This window comes from Triturus cristatus, chromosome 4_1 (assembly GCF_964204655.1).
Source record: "Triturus cristatus chromosome 4_1, aTriCri1.1, whole genome shotgun sequence".
Lineage (NCBI taxonomy): Eukaryota > Metazoa > Chordata > Amphibia > Caudata > Salamandridae > Triturus > Triturus cristatus.
In genome coordinates, this window is record NC_140585.1 from 1,085,757,422 (window position 1) to 1,085,772,506 (window position 15,085).

The following is a 15,085-nucleotide window of genomic DNA, read 5'->3' on the forward strand; positions in this document are numbered from 1 at the left end:
ACCTAAAAGCATACCATGAAGATTTTGCTAGTACAAAAGAGAGTCCATGCTTCATTTGTTATGCTGCTGCCCAGAATTTCCAATGGCATGTCGCACTTTATTAAAATAAATGCTGCTGAGTGGGGCCTATGCTTGTAATGAAGCATTGGAATTTTGCCTAAACACTACTTACTGTTCCCATGTATTTGGCACTCTTCTGGAAGTTCATTAATATAATCTTCACAGCTATTAGCCAGAGAAAGACATGAACATTTGGAATATTATTGCAGTGGTTGGTCAGTTATTTTATGTACATATATATTTTTTGTTGGGTCACTTCATATAAATTCATTATATTTTCGGTCCTTACGGCACATCATTTGTTTGTGATTGTATTCTTCTATTTTATTATTTTTGCTGTGGTTAATTTGTATTGATTTTAATTAATTGACACAAATACATTAATTGATTGATTGGTCGATACAGAAGGAGAGAACATAGAAGCAGCCTAACAAATTTCAAATAGTTATTAGCATGTGTTAGATGAAACCACCGAAGGTAGGTTTTCCCAACTGGTGTATGGCCTTTTTTTTCTGAGTTGTGAATGTGGTATGCTTATGACCCCAAAGGAGACACCATTTCATTAATGGAGTTTTTAGAACACCAACCATGAGTTTAAAAGGCCAGAAATCACCAAAGAACCATTAATGTGGATTTCCCTTAAGTGATTGAGATACTGTTACAAAACCTGACTATAAAATTAATTTTAAGGATGATTTCATGCTCTACTGGCAGGATTTGAAGGACCAGTGTCAGTGATGGATCAGGGATCCATGTTCCATATCTCGAGAGTGGCAGGTTTTATTAAATAAAAGTGCATGAAGTTAAATTGCCCTTGCAATTGACCACACTGTGCATGAACCCCTTGTTTATAGGAGTAAGTCAGCTCAGCAGATCAAGGGGAATTAATTGACCTTGAGCAATAGTCTGTTAGGGAAACGCATAGATGTTCATAAACTAATATGTAAATAGCAAGTGCTGATTATTTTTTAAAACACTACACATTTCATGCTTATTCGAGTAAAATACAGAATCATTTATGAAAACCTGTATTTTTCACAGTACGTGAACACTTGCCTTAAATTCCTATTTTCATCCTTGGCATTCCATATAGGCAATATGTGTGCAATCAATTACACTTAATGAAGTAAGAAAGTAAATATGGATTCAATATACACATGTAACATATTAAATACCATGATCATTAAAAATATCATTTTCATTTGATTGTTACAATATTTACAGAGTAATGCACAGTAAGCTGATGCTATTGAAGATGCTTCTTTCACCATTCTTCACTTTTTAAAAGTTGTAATGCAACAAATAATGTTTTTAACCTTTTTATAAATATGAAATATATGTACATGTAATGTCCAAATATCTTTTATTTCTGTTTCATAATAATTACATATATACAAAAACATCTAACAAATTACCATATTGAAGATGTTTTAAGATATGTACTGCTGGAAAATAAAGGGATTACAGACTGCAAATTTTGTAAAATATGTAATTGTCTATAATGTTATGCACTCTCTTAAAGACTAAACAATACAAACGTTTTTGAGTTTGCATAGATCTTACACTGACGTTATCATTGTACCATTCAGAGTTTATATTTCTGTTGTGAACAAGGGTATGCCAAATATATAGGTTGAAAAATTACACATGTAGTTTTTTCTGTCATTGACATGGCCTTCCAGCAATTTAACTCTATCACACAGTGTGCAACATTAGTTAACTAGGGACCCTAGTTACGAACATCGCTACATATGAAAAACTTGCATGTATATAAATGCAATTAATTTACACAGTCAGTTTTAGTAGCAATATTCGGTCCCCGAATAGACCAAAAAGAGCATAAACAGCCACTATTCATGTAGACCAAACACCTGAAAAAAGCCATGGAGGAATCTATTTTGCTAAGCTTACGAAGGAAGTAATTACATACTGTTGGCATTTAGAAAAACTGTCTTTGAAACCAAATAATGAAACATAAAATTTGAAGAAACCTTTTGCCATACCTAGACCCATGGAAAAACAATAGCAATTGTGATGTATATGTTTGCATTGGTATCATGTTCATTGTTTATAAAACATTCACATTTAAAGAGCACTGCATTTAAAATGAAAGACAGTTTTTGTTTTAATATACACTTACTTGCTTTCATTTATCTGCTATTAGCTATCTATTTTGCATAATATCTTAAGATGTATTTTTTATTGTACATCAATCAATATCCAATTGTTCATAAATTAGCAAAGTAATATGCTTCTCATCATGACCATGTGCTTGAGAATCATAAAATATTATTAAAACAGAAGGACACTATGATCCCTAAATATGACAAATACAACCAGGAGTCCAGCTTTAATTCATTTAATAAATATAGATATTATAGGATCTAAAGATTCAATAGATTTTCAACTGATATAAGGGTATTTTAAAGTGTTTCTGAATTTATGTTAACAATGATCCACAAAGACATGCAAATAAAATATGGCCTCTGACCAATGTTTGTTTCTGCAATTTATAATGTTATAAATACAATTTGACATTTTATATAATCCAGATTAGTCCAAGTTTTGAATTTCTAGAAGGAAAACCTAAATTTGAATATTTGAGTGCCAGGTTTACAACTGCTCTACATATATGCCTCAAACTACTTAAAACATCACTTTCAAAAAAGAAAAGAGGATATATACCAGATTTTAAAATATGTTTTTAATGTTTTATTGTTGCCTAGCAAATTGTTTAATAGAGTAGCCATACAAATTATTTATTCTATTCTGAAGATATGGGATTGATATTTAATCTCACCTCCAATCTTTGCTACACAACAATTATATTACTGATAAGCTAAGATAGCTCACACTGCAAATATGAAATGTATAGTAATGGGGTAATGTATAACGTGTGTTCCTCTTTGAAGTAGTTCATAGCTAAAATTGAATAAGAGACATGAAAATTTAATATGTTTTCTGAGCAACACACCTGTATATAATCTTTAGTCAATTCTCATATCTAATAATATTGAGAAGCAAGGTGGTGTTACCGGATGCATCAATCAATTATTTAATAGGATCCCTTTACAGAATCATTGCTGTTTTCTGAATTATCATACACTATTAATTGGAGTGAATATTATAGGGTTTTTTGTGATATATACCTGTGTGTAAAATGTCTGTAAATTATAATATAACACAATAGAAATTGTGTAGAAACAAATCAGAAGCATTTCTTTTGATAAAATATTGTAAAAACAAGTTCTCTCATAATCTTCATTAAATTAAAAGTTTGAAAGATTGTGAATTTAGAGAAATATTAGGTCAATGAGGGTGTTGATTGATAGGATCTTGTAGTCTCTTAAAATAAATATTGTTTAACATTTTAAGTCCAGTTGTATAATTTCTGGCATATTTCCTAATGTTCACAAGATGTGAGTTTATACTACAAATGTTTGTCCTATTTGATATATTTCTAGCATACATAATATATTAATTTGTATGTGCAACAACAAAGATACAGAACATTATTTCACATAAGCAAAAGTTTTAACTTTGCAACAAATGTTTCTTATAATGATTTGGAGCATCTGCAAATGCAAACTTCAATCTGTAGGCTTCTGCCAGTAATATACTGATGTCCTCATTCCCCCAGTTGTTTGTGGGTAAATTCTGTAAAAACACCAACAACCCCTGGAATAAAAAAAATAGAATGAGAAAACTACAACTTAAATTGTAATATATTTAAGTGGAACTGTAATTTTTTAATTTAGGTAACATTTATTGGAACGTTTTTGTTGTACATAATTTTCCATGCAATAGTATGTTCATTTTTACTAATACTTAGTACAGCATATAACATCCAAACACAAATAATATACTATCTTTATAAATTACAGACTACATAAAGATCGCATAGCATGTTTATTATACATGCTTGAACATAACATTAAAGTTTACATGAAACTTTACCATTGTTTAACTAGTGTGAAACAGTGTACACAGCACAACATAATATTTTACACAATGGTATCTACTGCAATGATGGAACTGCTTGATCAATGCATGAAAACAATGTATCGTTGTATGCTCATAGTATCACATCTATCATAACCAGGATAAGCTATTAATTATGTTAATATATATTACAGAGCACATTTTGAATCCTCAATCACATAATATTTATAGATATTCACAAACTACAGTTTGCAGGGATTTTTTACATCCCATATACTTTGGTGTTAAAGAAAGAATATGTCTCCTTTTCTAGCACAGAAAGAGGCTGTTGAGTTGATGTGCTAGTCTCTTTGTGGGGTCTTCGTTCACTAGCATGAGGGCTTTCCTACTTCAAATAAGTGTGGCAAATGAAAGGCAACCTTTGACAGGAATGTCAGGAGTGTTCTAATTTCCAACTGGACACAACACCTTGGGGCGCATTTATTCAGTAACCTAACAACTCATACTGCATTCAAGCTCCTTATTTACCACCTCTGTAAGTCTCCTTCTCCTGATCTACAGACCTGCTGAACCCAAAAAGAACTGTACTGTCAAGATCCCAGACCACCTTTGACACCCTTCACAACACCCATAATCACATTCATTTGAGACTTAATCCTTCCCAGTGACCTAATCCTTTGAGTGATATAATTCCTCAACACACTCCTCTTGACATCAAGTTGTGAAACCCACGTACTCCAAATGTAAAACACTTGACACCATTCACAATCAAGTGAAAGGTCATAATAGGTGTGGATTGACTACTTCTCCTTCCAAATCTGCGTTTTTCACATCACACTAATTTATCCTCAGCAGCCAAAATGTGGAAATATTTGCTCCTTCAAAAATCTCCCTATGGATGCATCACAAGAAGACTTCAGCAGTATTTTAAATTTCCACTTGCCTACATCAAATATCAACAAACCCATTAATGTAAACAATTAAACCATGAAAAAATGTTTGGTACCAAAACAAACATTGATAACTTTATGGTCGATGCCAAATTTCTCAGCACGCTGATAGCTTTATCTAATCTCAGACAGCAAGCGTGCCATATATATACTTCAAAAGAAAAGGAGGCTGCACACAGTGACCTGAACCTGCATAGTGTGCTCCACAGACACTCAGATAACTAAAAAAACACATTCTTCAATGGCTGGTGCGCATCATCGCACTAACAGTACATTCAATTTCATAATCAGTGCAACACCAAATAGTAGCTTCTTCACTGAGATGAATGACTAAATTGGAACCCACACCGACACCATTAAGTAGACAACCAACCTGCTTCAAATGCCCTGAAGCTTACACCAAGCAGACAGCCTTCAACTTCTACTGGCATGCTGAACTGAATAACACCCTTAAGAGACTCAAGGATCTCCTACAAAGACAACATTAAACTATCAGTCATAATTAAAAAAAATGACAAGATACCCTCACCCCTTTACTCACTATTGTTCACTCTTGGAACTATCACAAATGCCCTCAAACCAGGCCAGGGCCTCCCTTGTTAAAAATATTTCTCTTGGACCCAAAGGACCTTCCTAACTAGTGCCCAATTCCCACCCTCCCTCTCGTCAGTAACATTGATAAGAAATTAGTTTAGGTTCAACCCAACCATAGATAAAGATGATCATGTACAATACTCTTCTATCGAGCTACTGAAACTACTTCTCTCAAAGTAGTCAAAAATGCCCAACCATCAATGAAAACAAAAACCCCTGCCTCCTGTTTGGTTTGTGCTCTGTGCAGCCTTCAACACAGTTTACTAAACCACAGCTTTGAAATTCACATGGGGTTTCTTATGCAGTAGTTTACATCTTACCTTTGCAACAATCACCAATGTATACAGATAGAAACTCAATATCCAAGATACTTCCCCAAGATACTCCCCGTTTCTTGAAAAGCCCTTATGCTTCCATTCTCACCACATCATTTTTAATCTCTACAAGAGATTCCTCAGATCTGGACACCCCAAAATCATAAAATTAAATCAAAACATCAGCAACACTTAACCCTTCCTTTCTTGTCACATCCAGAATCTCAAAACCTGCCTCAGAGCAAACCTAAAACTGAACCATTGGGGGAATTAATGAAATGAGCAGACAGGTTCATAGGGCAAAAAAAGACTGCCAAATGTGGGCCCCGAATCCTTCAAGACTGTGAGTACAGATAAACAAGCTTACGATTGTGAAGTTTTGAGTGCTGCAGGATGACATTAATAAGCATAATGTCTTGATTAAAGGTACCAGCAATCTCCAATTCACTAGTGAAGGCTGAATCCCTCCATTCCAGACACAGACCAGCAAGCTGTGGTCCATGTGGAGCAGGAGAGTGAACACTGCCCAGCTACTTATATAGACCTACCGTGGACATCAACAGTGTCAACTACCATACAATAGTCAGTATGTGGATGTCAAAAGCAAGAGGGCAATGAAGGAAGCAAGAAAAAACTCCTGTTAGAGTCTATGTTTTCTTAAGAAGGAACAGTTACAACAAAAACAACAAAGATATAGATATCAGAGTAAGACTGCTGTTGCTGGAATACTAGTTTGATCCAAAGTTCACTGTCAGTGAAACTTACTTTAGTTATGTATTGTTATATAAAGGGGCTGATTCCGATCTCGGTCGGAAGGGCACCGAATCGGGTTAGGCCGGGAAAACTACGAGCCGTACGCGTGTTTTCCGCCCGACTTGTACAGCTGTACGAGCGAGCAAGTACGATGCGAGCTACATGAAATTCACCGACCGAGTCGTTTCCGGGTCCCAACCGCTCCGTACGTCCCGGTCGGAAGCTAACCGTGGCGTGCAATGGATGCGATTTACAACCGAGCCAGTACAATGCACGCGTCGGACAGCCTGTGAGAGCCGGAGTGTCCGGCTCGTAAAAGCTCCCGGAGTCGGATTTTGGGGGTCCACGTCGGACCCCCTGACACCCGCAGCCCTACGACTCGGACACAGGGGGAGACCTATGGGTCTCCCCAACACAGGTATGTACAGTGCGGGTGGCACCAATGCGTACCCACTGTAGGGGGTGCATTTGTTCGAGACGTACCCATTCAGTCAATGGGAGCCCATGTACGCGTCGTACGACCGGCTCCGATTGACTTCTATGGGAGTCCGACCGAACCGTGTCCGACAGCATACGTGCGCATCGTACTCGCTCGGTCGGACTGTAGGGGTCCGGCTCGGTCGGAAAACACTCCTGATCCGACTCGGTCGGAGTCATTTCCGACCCGGATCAGAATCGGCCCCAAAGTAGTGCATTTCATAGTCGTACTGCAAAGGGATGTTACGAGCTCCGTTTTTTAAGGAGATTGTGATGACTGAAGGTGAAAGGGTATTTACCTGTAGATGTGGAGAGAGTTTAAAACTGCTGCACAAAAAAGAAAAAATAACAGGCAAAAGGGTTAGATGATGGTAAGCAAAAGCTTGAGCAATCCAGTTTATAAGAGAGTGACAGAAGTAAAAGAGAGGGAATGAAATATAGGAAGCTTGTGACTGAATGTCAGGTATCACAAAGAGAACCCTGTAAAGTGTTAGGATGCATTCATAGAATGAGTTGAAGAAGCATTAGGCGAAAAGTGCAAAATTGACAAAGATAAAACATATGGAGCAAAGAAGGTAAATGATAGGGAAGGCAAAGAAAAATAGGACAGAGAGAGAAAGCAGGAAGAAAAGTTGTGGATGTATAAAAAACATTAAGCGAAGAAGAGACTGTGTGCCGAAATTGAATAAATGAGACAGAATAAACAGCCATCTATACAATATGCAAGTCTTAACTTCAAGGTTAAAAGGAAAAGTTTACGGATGTCCATGTATATAAAAATATAACATGGCAATGAATAAAGAGGAAAACAATGGTGCAGAAAAGGAGCAAGGAAACAGTTTAATGGTATTAGTCAAAGACAAAGGATCAAGATAGAAAAAACAGCTAAAGATGTTCATGTTGAACAAAGGAAATGGGACTGGATGAGTGAGATTTCGAGACCACATGAAACAACTGACGAGATACAAGATACAAAATAGAGAGGATGAGAACAATGAGGCAAACGCATAGTACAAGTAACTATAGAAACTATAGAAAGAGTGAAAAATAATGATAGCAATTTTAGAAAAGCATATGGATGATCAACCCTGCATCTTTTCTGGTTTTCAGCTCAAAATGTTCTATGATTCTTGCCAGTTGACACAGATGTTAGCAATCAAAGAAAACAGGTGAGGAATCCTTGGGAGATAACAATTATTCTAATACAGCCTGCAAGTTTACAAAACAGATTGCGGGTGTCTCAAGACATCCAGAGATTGCCTTGCAAAAAATGTATGAAATGGTGCAAGTCAACTTGTGTCCTAGACTATTAATAAAGTTAAAAGCGACCAAGGAACATCAGAGGGGAATTTTTTCTTAGTCTGGTTGATTCTGGCTGCCCCTAACCATAACTTACGCCACTATCATTTCTGGGGTATAGTCCATTACCAGGACACTCAGCCATCTCTGTCATGGGCTTTTCTTTCAATCTGGCTCCAGGTGTAAACAATTTCCTTGCAATTAGCCTTGAGACCTCCACGCAAGATGTTTCTTGGCCTTCCTCTTTTCCTTTTCTCTTTAGTGTTCCAGGTAAGGGCTTGTCTGGTGGTGCTTGATGCGAGCTTGAGGAGTGTGTGACTGATCCAGTCCAGCGTCTTTTCATGATATCTTCATGAGCAGGGAGGTGTAAAGTCTGCTGCTATTGGCCATTGCTGCTGATGGTTTTTGTCTGGTGGATTTGGAGGATTTTCCTCGGACAGGTGTTGATGAAGGTATGCATTTTGTTGATGGTGTTCTCTGTTGTCCTCCAAGTTTCTGCTCCATACAGAAGGGCCGATTTTTCGTAGGTGTTGAAAAGCCTGATCTTGGTTTGCAGCGTTAGATCCTTGGAGGTTCAGATCATCTTTAGCTGTAGCCCTTGCTTTGCCGATAATTGCCTTGACATCGGCTTCTGTGCCGTCCTGCTTGTCTATGAAACTGCCCAGTTAGGTGAAGGCCTCACCCTCTTCCAGTACATAGCCTGCAAGATTGACTGCAGTTGTGCTGGTCATGTTAGCCTTTAGGATCTTACTTTTTCCCCCAGTTAATGTTGAGGCCAAGTTGTGCTGATGTGGCTGCCACTTTGTCGGTCTTCTCTTGAATCTGCAGATAGGTATGGGAGAGTAGGGCCAGGTGGTCTGCAAAGTCCAGGTTGTCAACCAATGTCCATGATGTCCACTGGATCCCAATTCTTATCCTTACTGTGGATGTCTTCATGATCCAATCTATGCCAGCAGGAAGAGCAAAGGTGAGAGCAAACAACCTTGGCAGACTCCAGTCTTCACTTCGAAAGAGTTCAGTGAGTTTTCCTCCATGGACTATCTTACTAGTCATTCCCTCATAAGAGTTCCTGATGATTCTTACAAGTTTCTAAGGCACACCGTCATGGCGGAGGAGTTCCATTCCATTAACTGCTCAATGAAGATGCGCAGTGTTGCAATCTGGTCTATGTAGGATCTATCTTTGTGGAAGCAAGCTTGATGGTCTCGCAACTGAGCATTGACTTGTTCCTTCATTCTGTTCACCATGACCCTGTGGAACACTTTGCTTGGGGTTGATGGAAAAATTATCCCCCTGTAGTTTGTGCAGTTACTCAGGTCACCTATTTTGTGGCTCTTGATCTGATATCCCACCTTCTAGTCGGATGGCAACTTTTTCTCTTCCCAGATCCTTCCACATATAGGGTAGAGCATTTCGACTGATATTTCGATGTATGCCTTCAGTGCCTCTGAAGGCATGTCGTCAGGTCCTGCTACCTTCCCATTTCTCAGATTAGTAAGTCCTTGTCAGCTGGCTGTACGTCTGGTGGAAACTGCGACACATGCTGGATCAGCAGCTCTTCAAAGTGCTCCCAGCATCTTCATTGTTGGCCTTTGTCACTCATGATTGTCTTCCCATCTTTGTTTTAAACAAGTCTTTCTGGCTTGCTATATCTGCCGGAGAGATTCCTTTTTATGTTGTAGAGTTCTTTCATGTTTCCATGGCTTGATGTTTCCTAGGCTTCTGTGGCAAGACCATCAATGAATCTTCACTTATCTGCTCTTAAGCTTCTCTTCCCTTTCCTGTTGGTTTGGTGTATTTACCTTGAGCTTTCGCTTCTTCTGCTCTTGTTCAGCTAGTATTGACTGCATCTTTATTTTCTGTTCTCACTTAGATTTTGTAGAGTCTCAGTGGAGATCCATTCTTTATGCAGGTGTCTCTTGGGACCCAGTACTGCCTGGCAGATTGATGTCACTGTTTGTTTGATCTCCCCCACTGGCTATTTTCTGGGTCACTGTCTTCTAGTTCTTGCAGGACTTGAAACTTGTTGCTGAGGGTGCCTGAGTATTCACTATATTTCAGTGTATCTTTGAGGTGTGTGGTGATATTTTACTTGTATTGTTTTGTCGATTATATGCATACCTTCTTTAGCTTAAGCTTGGCCATGACAAGGTGTTGGTCTGATACCACTCCTCTCTTCACTCTCACATCCTGCAGAGACCTGGAAACTTCTTGGCAATGCAGACATGGTCGATCTGATTCTCTGTTGAATGGTCTGGTGACACCCACATGGCCTTGTGTATTCTTTTGTGTGGGAATACACTAATGTCTATCACTAGAGTGTGCAGGGCACAGAGCTATGCAAGCTTTTCACCATTCTAGTTTATATTGCGAAGGTCAAGTTTGCCCATGACTTCTTCATACCCAGTTTTGTCTCGTCCAGTCTTGGCTTTGAGGACCCCCATCAGTATGGTGATGTCTCTGTCAAGGCATTGCTCCATGATGGACTGGAGTCTGTTGTAAAATTGTTATTTTTCCTCTTCTTTGCTCTCATTTGTAGATGCATTGCACTGGATAACATTTATTTGTGTGGAAGGTCGCTGTGATGATTCTAGGACCATGGGCTTCCCATCCAACCAGAGCTCTGTTGGGTGCTTGTGCTTGTGTTAGCATCAGTGCTACTCCCTAAGTATGTGGGGTGGTCTCTTCATCGTGTCCAGAATACAGCAGTATTCCTCCTGGAGCTGGTATTTTCTGTCCGGACTGTGTCCATCTTGTCTCACTGATGTCAAGCAGGGCAAGGTTTCATGTTTTTATCTCTGCTGCTGCTTTGGCTCTCTTTCCTGTGTTGTACATGTCCTCATGTTCCATGTCCCGATGGTGATGGTCTTGGTTGAAAGCAGGTGTATTGCCTTTGTGCCTTCCAGGGATCTCCGGCTTTCACCACCAGGTGTCATAACTCTTCGTGAAGGAAAGGTCTCTGTCCCTGAAGCTGGGATGCCTTTTGGTCTTCATTTCTGTAGCTCCGATTTTAATTTACATGGTGAGTAGCTAGCCCCACACATAACCTTCCTTATTTCGCAGCTGGGCTTGGGACTGAGCATGGCGGAGTTAACTAACTCTGACCGTCTCCATTATCACCAACCATCAAAACTCTTTTGTTCCTGTCTCTCACTTGCTGTGATTCAAAATCTGATGAAGAAAAATGTGTTTAAGTACTAAGAAATTAGAGCTACTACCCCCCCCCCCCACTGCACAAGTTAAGCACCACAAGAGATAGAGATGCAACCCGAACGATGGATCACATTGAAACACCACAAAATTCCAAATTGGACAGCATCCTCTGTACATTTTTGTAAACCAAAAACATTATTTGTTACTGATAATAGTTATCAGTTTCTTTTTTAGGTCGAGCCTGGGCAGCGTATGCTCTGCTCTGTGAGGCATGCTGTATTGAGGTAGGGACTTGAAGCTCTGCCCACTCTCCACCCACATTCTTCATTGGCTTGTGTCATTGTCCACTGTAAAATATGGCTACTCATTGGCCAAAAGGCTTAGTAGTCCCTCCTTAGTCCTGCCTTGTCTCATTTTGTAAACTCCCATGGTGACATGCATTGTTACCTGTGTTGTTGCTCAGTAGGCTATAATTACAGCCTCTGAGCGCTATTTTCTCAAATAGCTTTGTCCTGCCTGCTGTTGCAGGTAGGACACGCTCTCTCCTAACCCTTTTGTTTTATTTTTATAGCTCGCATTTGCAATGCAATAGGTCTCACATTTGCGAGAGTCTAAGCTATTGACATTGTAAATGACAATGCCTTGTATTTATCTGTTTTAAAATCAATACATAAATAAAAGGCATTGTCATTGACAATGCCAATAGCTCAAACTCTCATAAATGCGAGACCTATTGCATTGCAAATGCTTGTTTTATTAAAACTATCTATTTAATATAAGCCTAATAGCTCATCTGCTTGAAAATGGTTAGTATCAATATAAAAATTAGGTGATGGGGGGCTATTTTAACAACCCAAGGAAGTAGGTGGTTGTTATTCCATTAAACCTGATTAATTTGGTCTTGTAATTGGTATTACCAATTGATTTCTTGTTCCGTGTCCGTAGAGATCCACGGTACATTTTAAAGAGTCTGTCAAAGCTGATGACACCAGTTTGGGCTTTTGCTTCACTTACTTACTGTACTAACATCTCTTACAGGGGTCATTTCAACAACAATTTTCTTGCCTTCAAGGCTGCATCAAAACTTCACTTCTTGTAATCCAATTTCTAGCAGCTGAAAAAGGCGTTCTTTTCTTTTTTATTTTTAAATCCACTTCACTCCATATTACAATGACCTCTATATTTGTAGGGTGAGATGCAGCGCGCCGCCATGATGGCAGCTTACTGACTATGCCACACACTCCATTTCAGAATCTAATTCAGTAACCCGGGTTCAGCAGATGCAGGGAGAATGGAACTGTCCACGAGGGCGCACAATGAAATGTTAAAGAGATGGAAATTCTGCCTGGCTGACCCCCGGAGACAAGGCAGAGACAGCAAAAGAAAACCTGCTAAATACATTTAGCTTCTATTCGTCACCTCAATCACATTCTCAACAATGGATAAAGAAAAAAAATACACAGATCATAAGTATTTGTTGTTACCACGTGGCACGCAGCTAAAATGCATTTTAGGAGAGAGTGTACTTGGACTAAATCAGAGCTTTTAAACAATAGATTAGTCTAGTTGCTATGGTCGTTCTTATATTGTTGTTATTGTGGCTATTAATTGCATGATTATTATCAATAACAATATGAAAAATAATAATATTACTAGTATTGTTAATACTACTACTATTACTAATAGTAACACTGTTATAGTGGTGCTAGTGGTACTGTTAATACTTATAGGAAATGATACAATACAAACGCGAATGGCAATTGTCGGTATCAACTGCATTACAATTATCGTAAATATTTTTCCAATCCAGAGGCATAATGTCTTTAATAATACATAAATAATTATAATATAGATTCAGAAATCACATTCATTGTATAATATCAAAGATGTCAGGACTTTTCCCATGCTCCATGAAAAATATAACTGCTGAAGAACAACGATTAAAGATGACAGTGTACCCCAATGAAACAAAACATGCACACACCAAGAAAACATTGCCATCCTTGGCAAACACGGTCCTTCTCCAGCAACACGATTCCTCCACTTTACTTAGTCCACTGCTCGTAGAATGAAGCCTCCGGGAAAAGTGGGCACATGCTGTGCAATGTAGTAAACATGCTTGCACTGAATCCTCATGGTCACGGCCGGACTGGCCATAGCGGGCACCGGGCGTTTCCCCGGTAGGCCGCTAGGGGCCAGTTTTAGGCCATTGGGAGGCTGTTTTTGTTACCGGGGGTCGGCAATCGCGGCCCCCGGTAACAAAATCGGCCGAAACCGGCCCTCGCAAACTGCTCGGCTGCTCTCCCCCTCACCCCAGAGGGGGGGCGGCTGATCAGTTTGCCAGGGCCGGTTTCTGTTCCCAGTCCGGCCCTGCTCATGGTAGTCAGTGGTAAAGAAGGACAGGGTTACTCCCTCGCTTCATGGAAAATTAGTTGAGAAGAAGTTTGCTCAGGAAGGACATCTGGTGAGAGGGGAATGGATGGGGTACTACTTCTCTATCATTTCCTTGCTGCTTCTCAGGATCTGGGACAGAAATGGGTGGTAACAACAAAAGCTACAAAGGCAATACCCTGCTACTTGACATCCACTTCTTGAATGAAACATCATGCAGCAAAAGATCAGAGACAAAAAACCTCAGATTCATCTCAGGCAAAGTCTGGAAACATTCCCACCTGTTAGTTCTAAGGCGACACGGACAACCAGTTTCTGGTACCCCCCCCCCCTAGTTGATTAGCCGCGCTCTACAAGTGATTGATTGATTAATTACGTACCAAACTGCATTTAAACTCACAGGAAGGACAGCCGTACTGAACGTGTCCCACGGTGCTCTTCACAGCACCAGGTGTAGTGCTTTCCTGACAAGGAGAGCAGAACCATCAACAATACGCAGGGTCATAACAAGACAGCTGGGTCAAATGCTGTCTCTTCCTATTCTGGCAGCAGTCGCAGTGCCCTGCTCCAAACGATAGGATCAACTTGCACCATGCAGTATCAGCAACTGCAGCATCCATAACATTCCCTCTGTTATTATTACTGGATAACCATGGAGTTGAGGTCCTCTTAGCACATACAGACTCATTCGAAAGAAACTACAGCAAAACAAATGACGTCAATCCGGAATACATTTACCTCCAGACTTGTTACAACCCAATACTTATCTAAACCTTGAAAAAGCCACAGGCTTGTGCACAGAGTACGGAATGAAACACGTGTTGGCTGCAAACCTAAAGGGGTGTACGTTTTCAACCCGAAGAAAGATCTCCTAAAGTATGAAAAAAAACTGCTGTAACAAAACATCGCAAGTCCTTATCCTGGGATTAAAATAAAAAACTGTGAATTGAGAAGTAATAATTGTACTCTATGCAAGTCAAGTGAATCTTAAATTGCACTAATTGTGTTACTTCAAGTCTCAGAATATATGGTTGCATCCTATGTATGCCTGCTTTGAATTTACTGGCCACGAGGACCGTACCAAGAACAGATGCGTACATGCATCAACTCTAAACCTCAGTCCCACGCAGATTTAGGCTAGTAAGTGGAGGA

The 15,085-nt window shown here is 39.4% G+C and overlaps 1 protein-coding gene across 1 annotated transcript in view; it reads right to left on the reverse strand.

Annotated features, from left to right (window-relative positions):
• Window positions 1-1,406: 1,406 nt before the first annotated feature.
• Window positions 1,407-15,085, reverse strand: part of TBC1D22A (TBC1 domain family member 22A) — a 1,683,159-nt gene continuing 1,669,480 nt past the window's right edge. Inside the window, exon 13 of the mRNA XM_085654063.1 lies at window positions 1,407-3,738. Coding sequence (XP_085510189.1) covers window positions 3,595-3,738 — 144 coding nt within the window. The 3' untranslated portion in view covers window positions 1,407-3,594. The remainder of the gene's footprint in view (window positions 3,739-15,085) is intronic.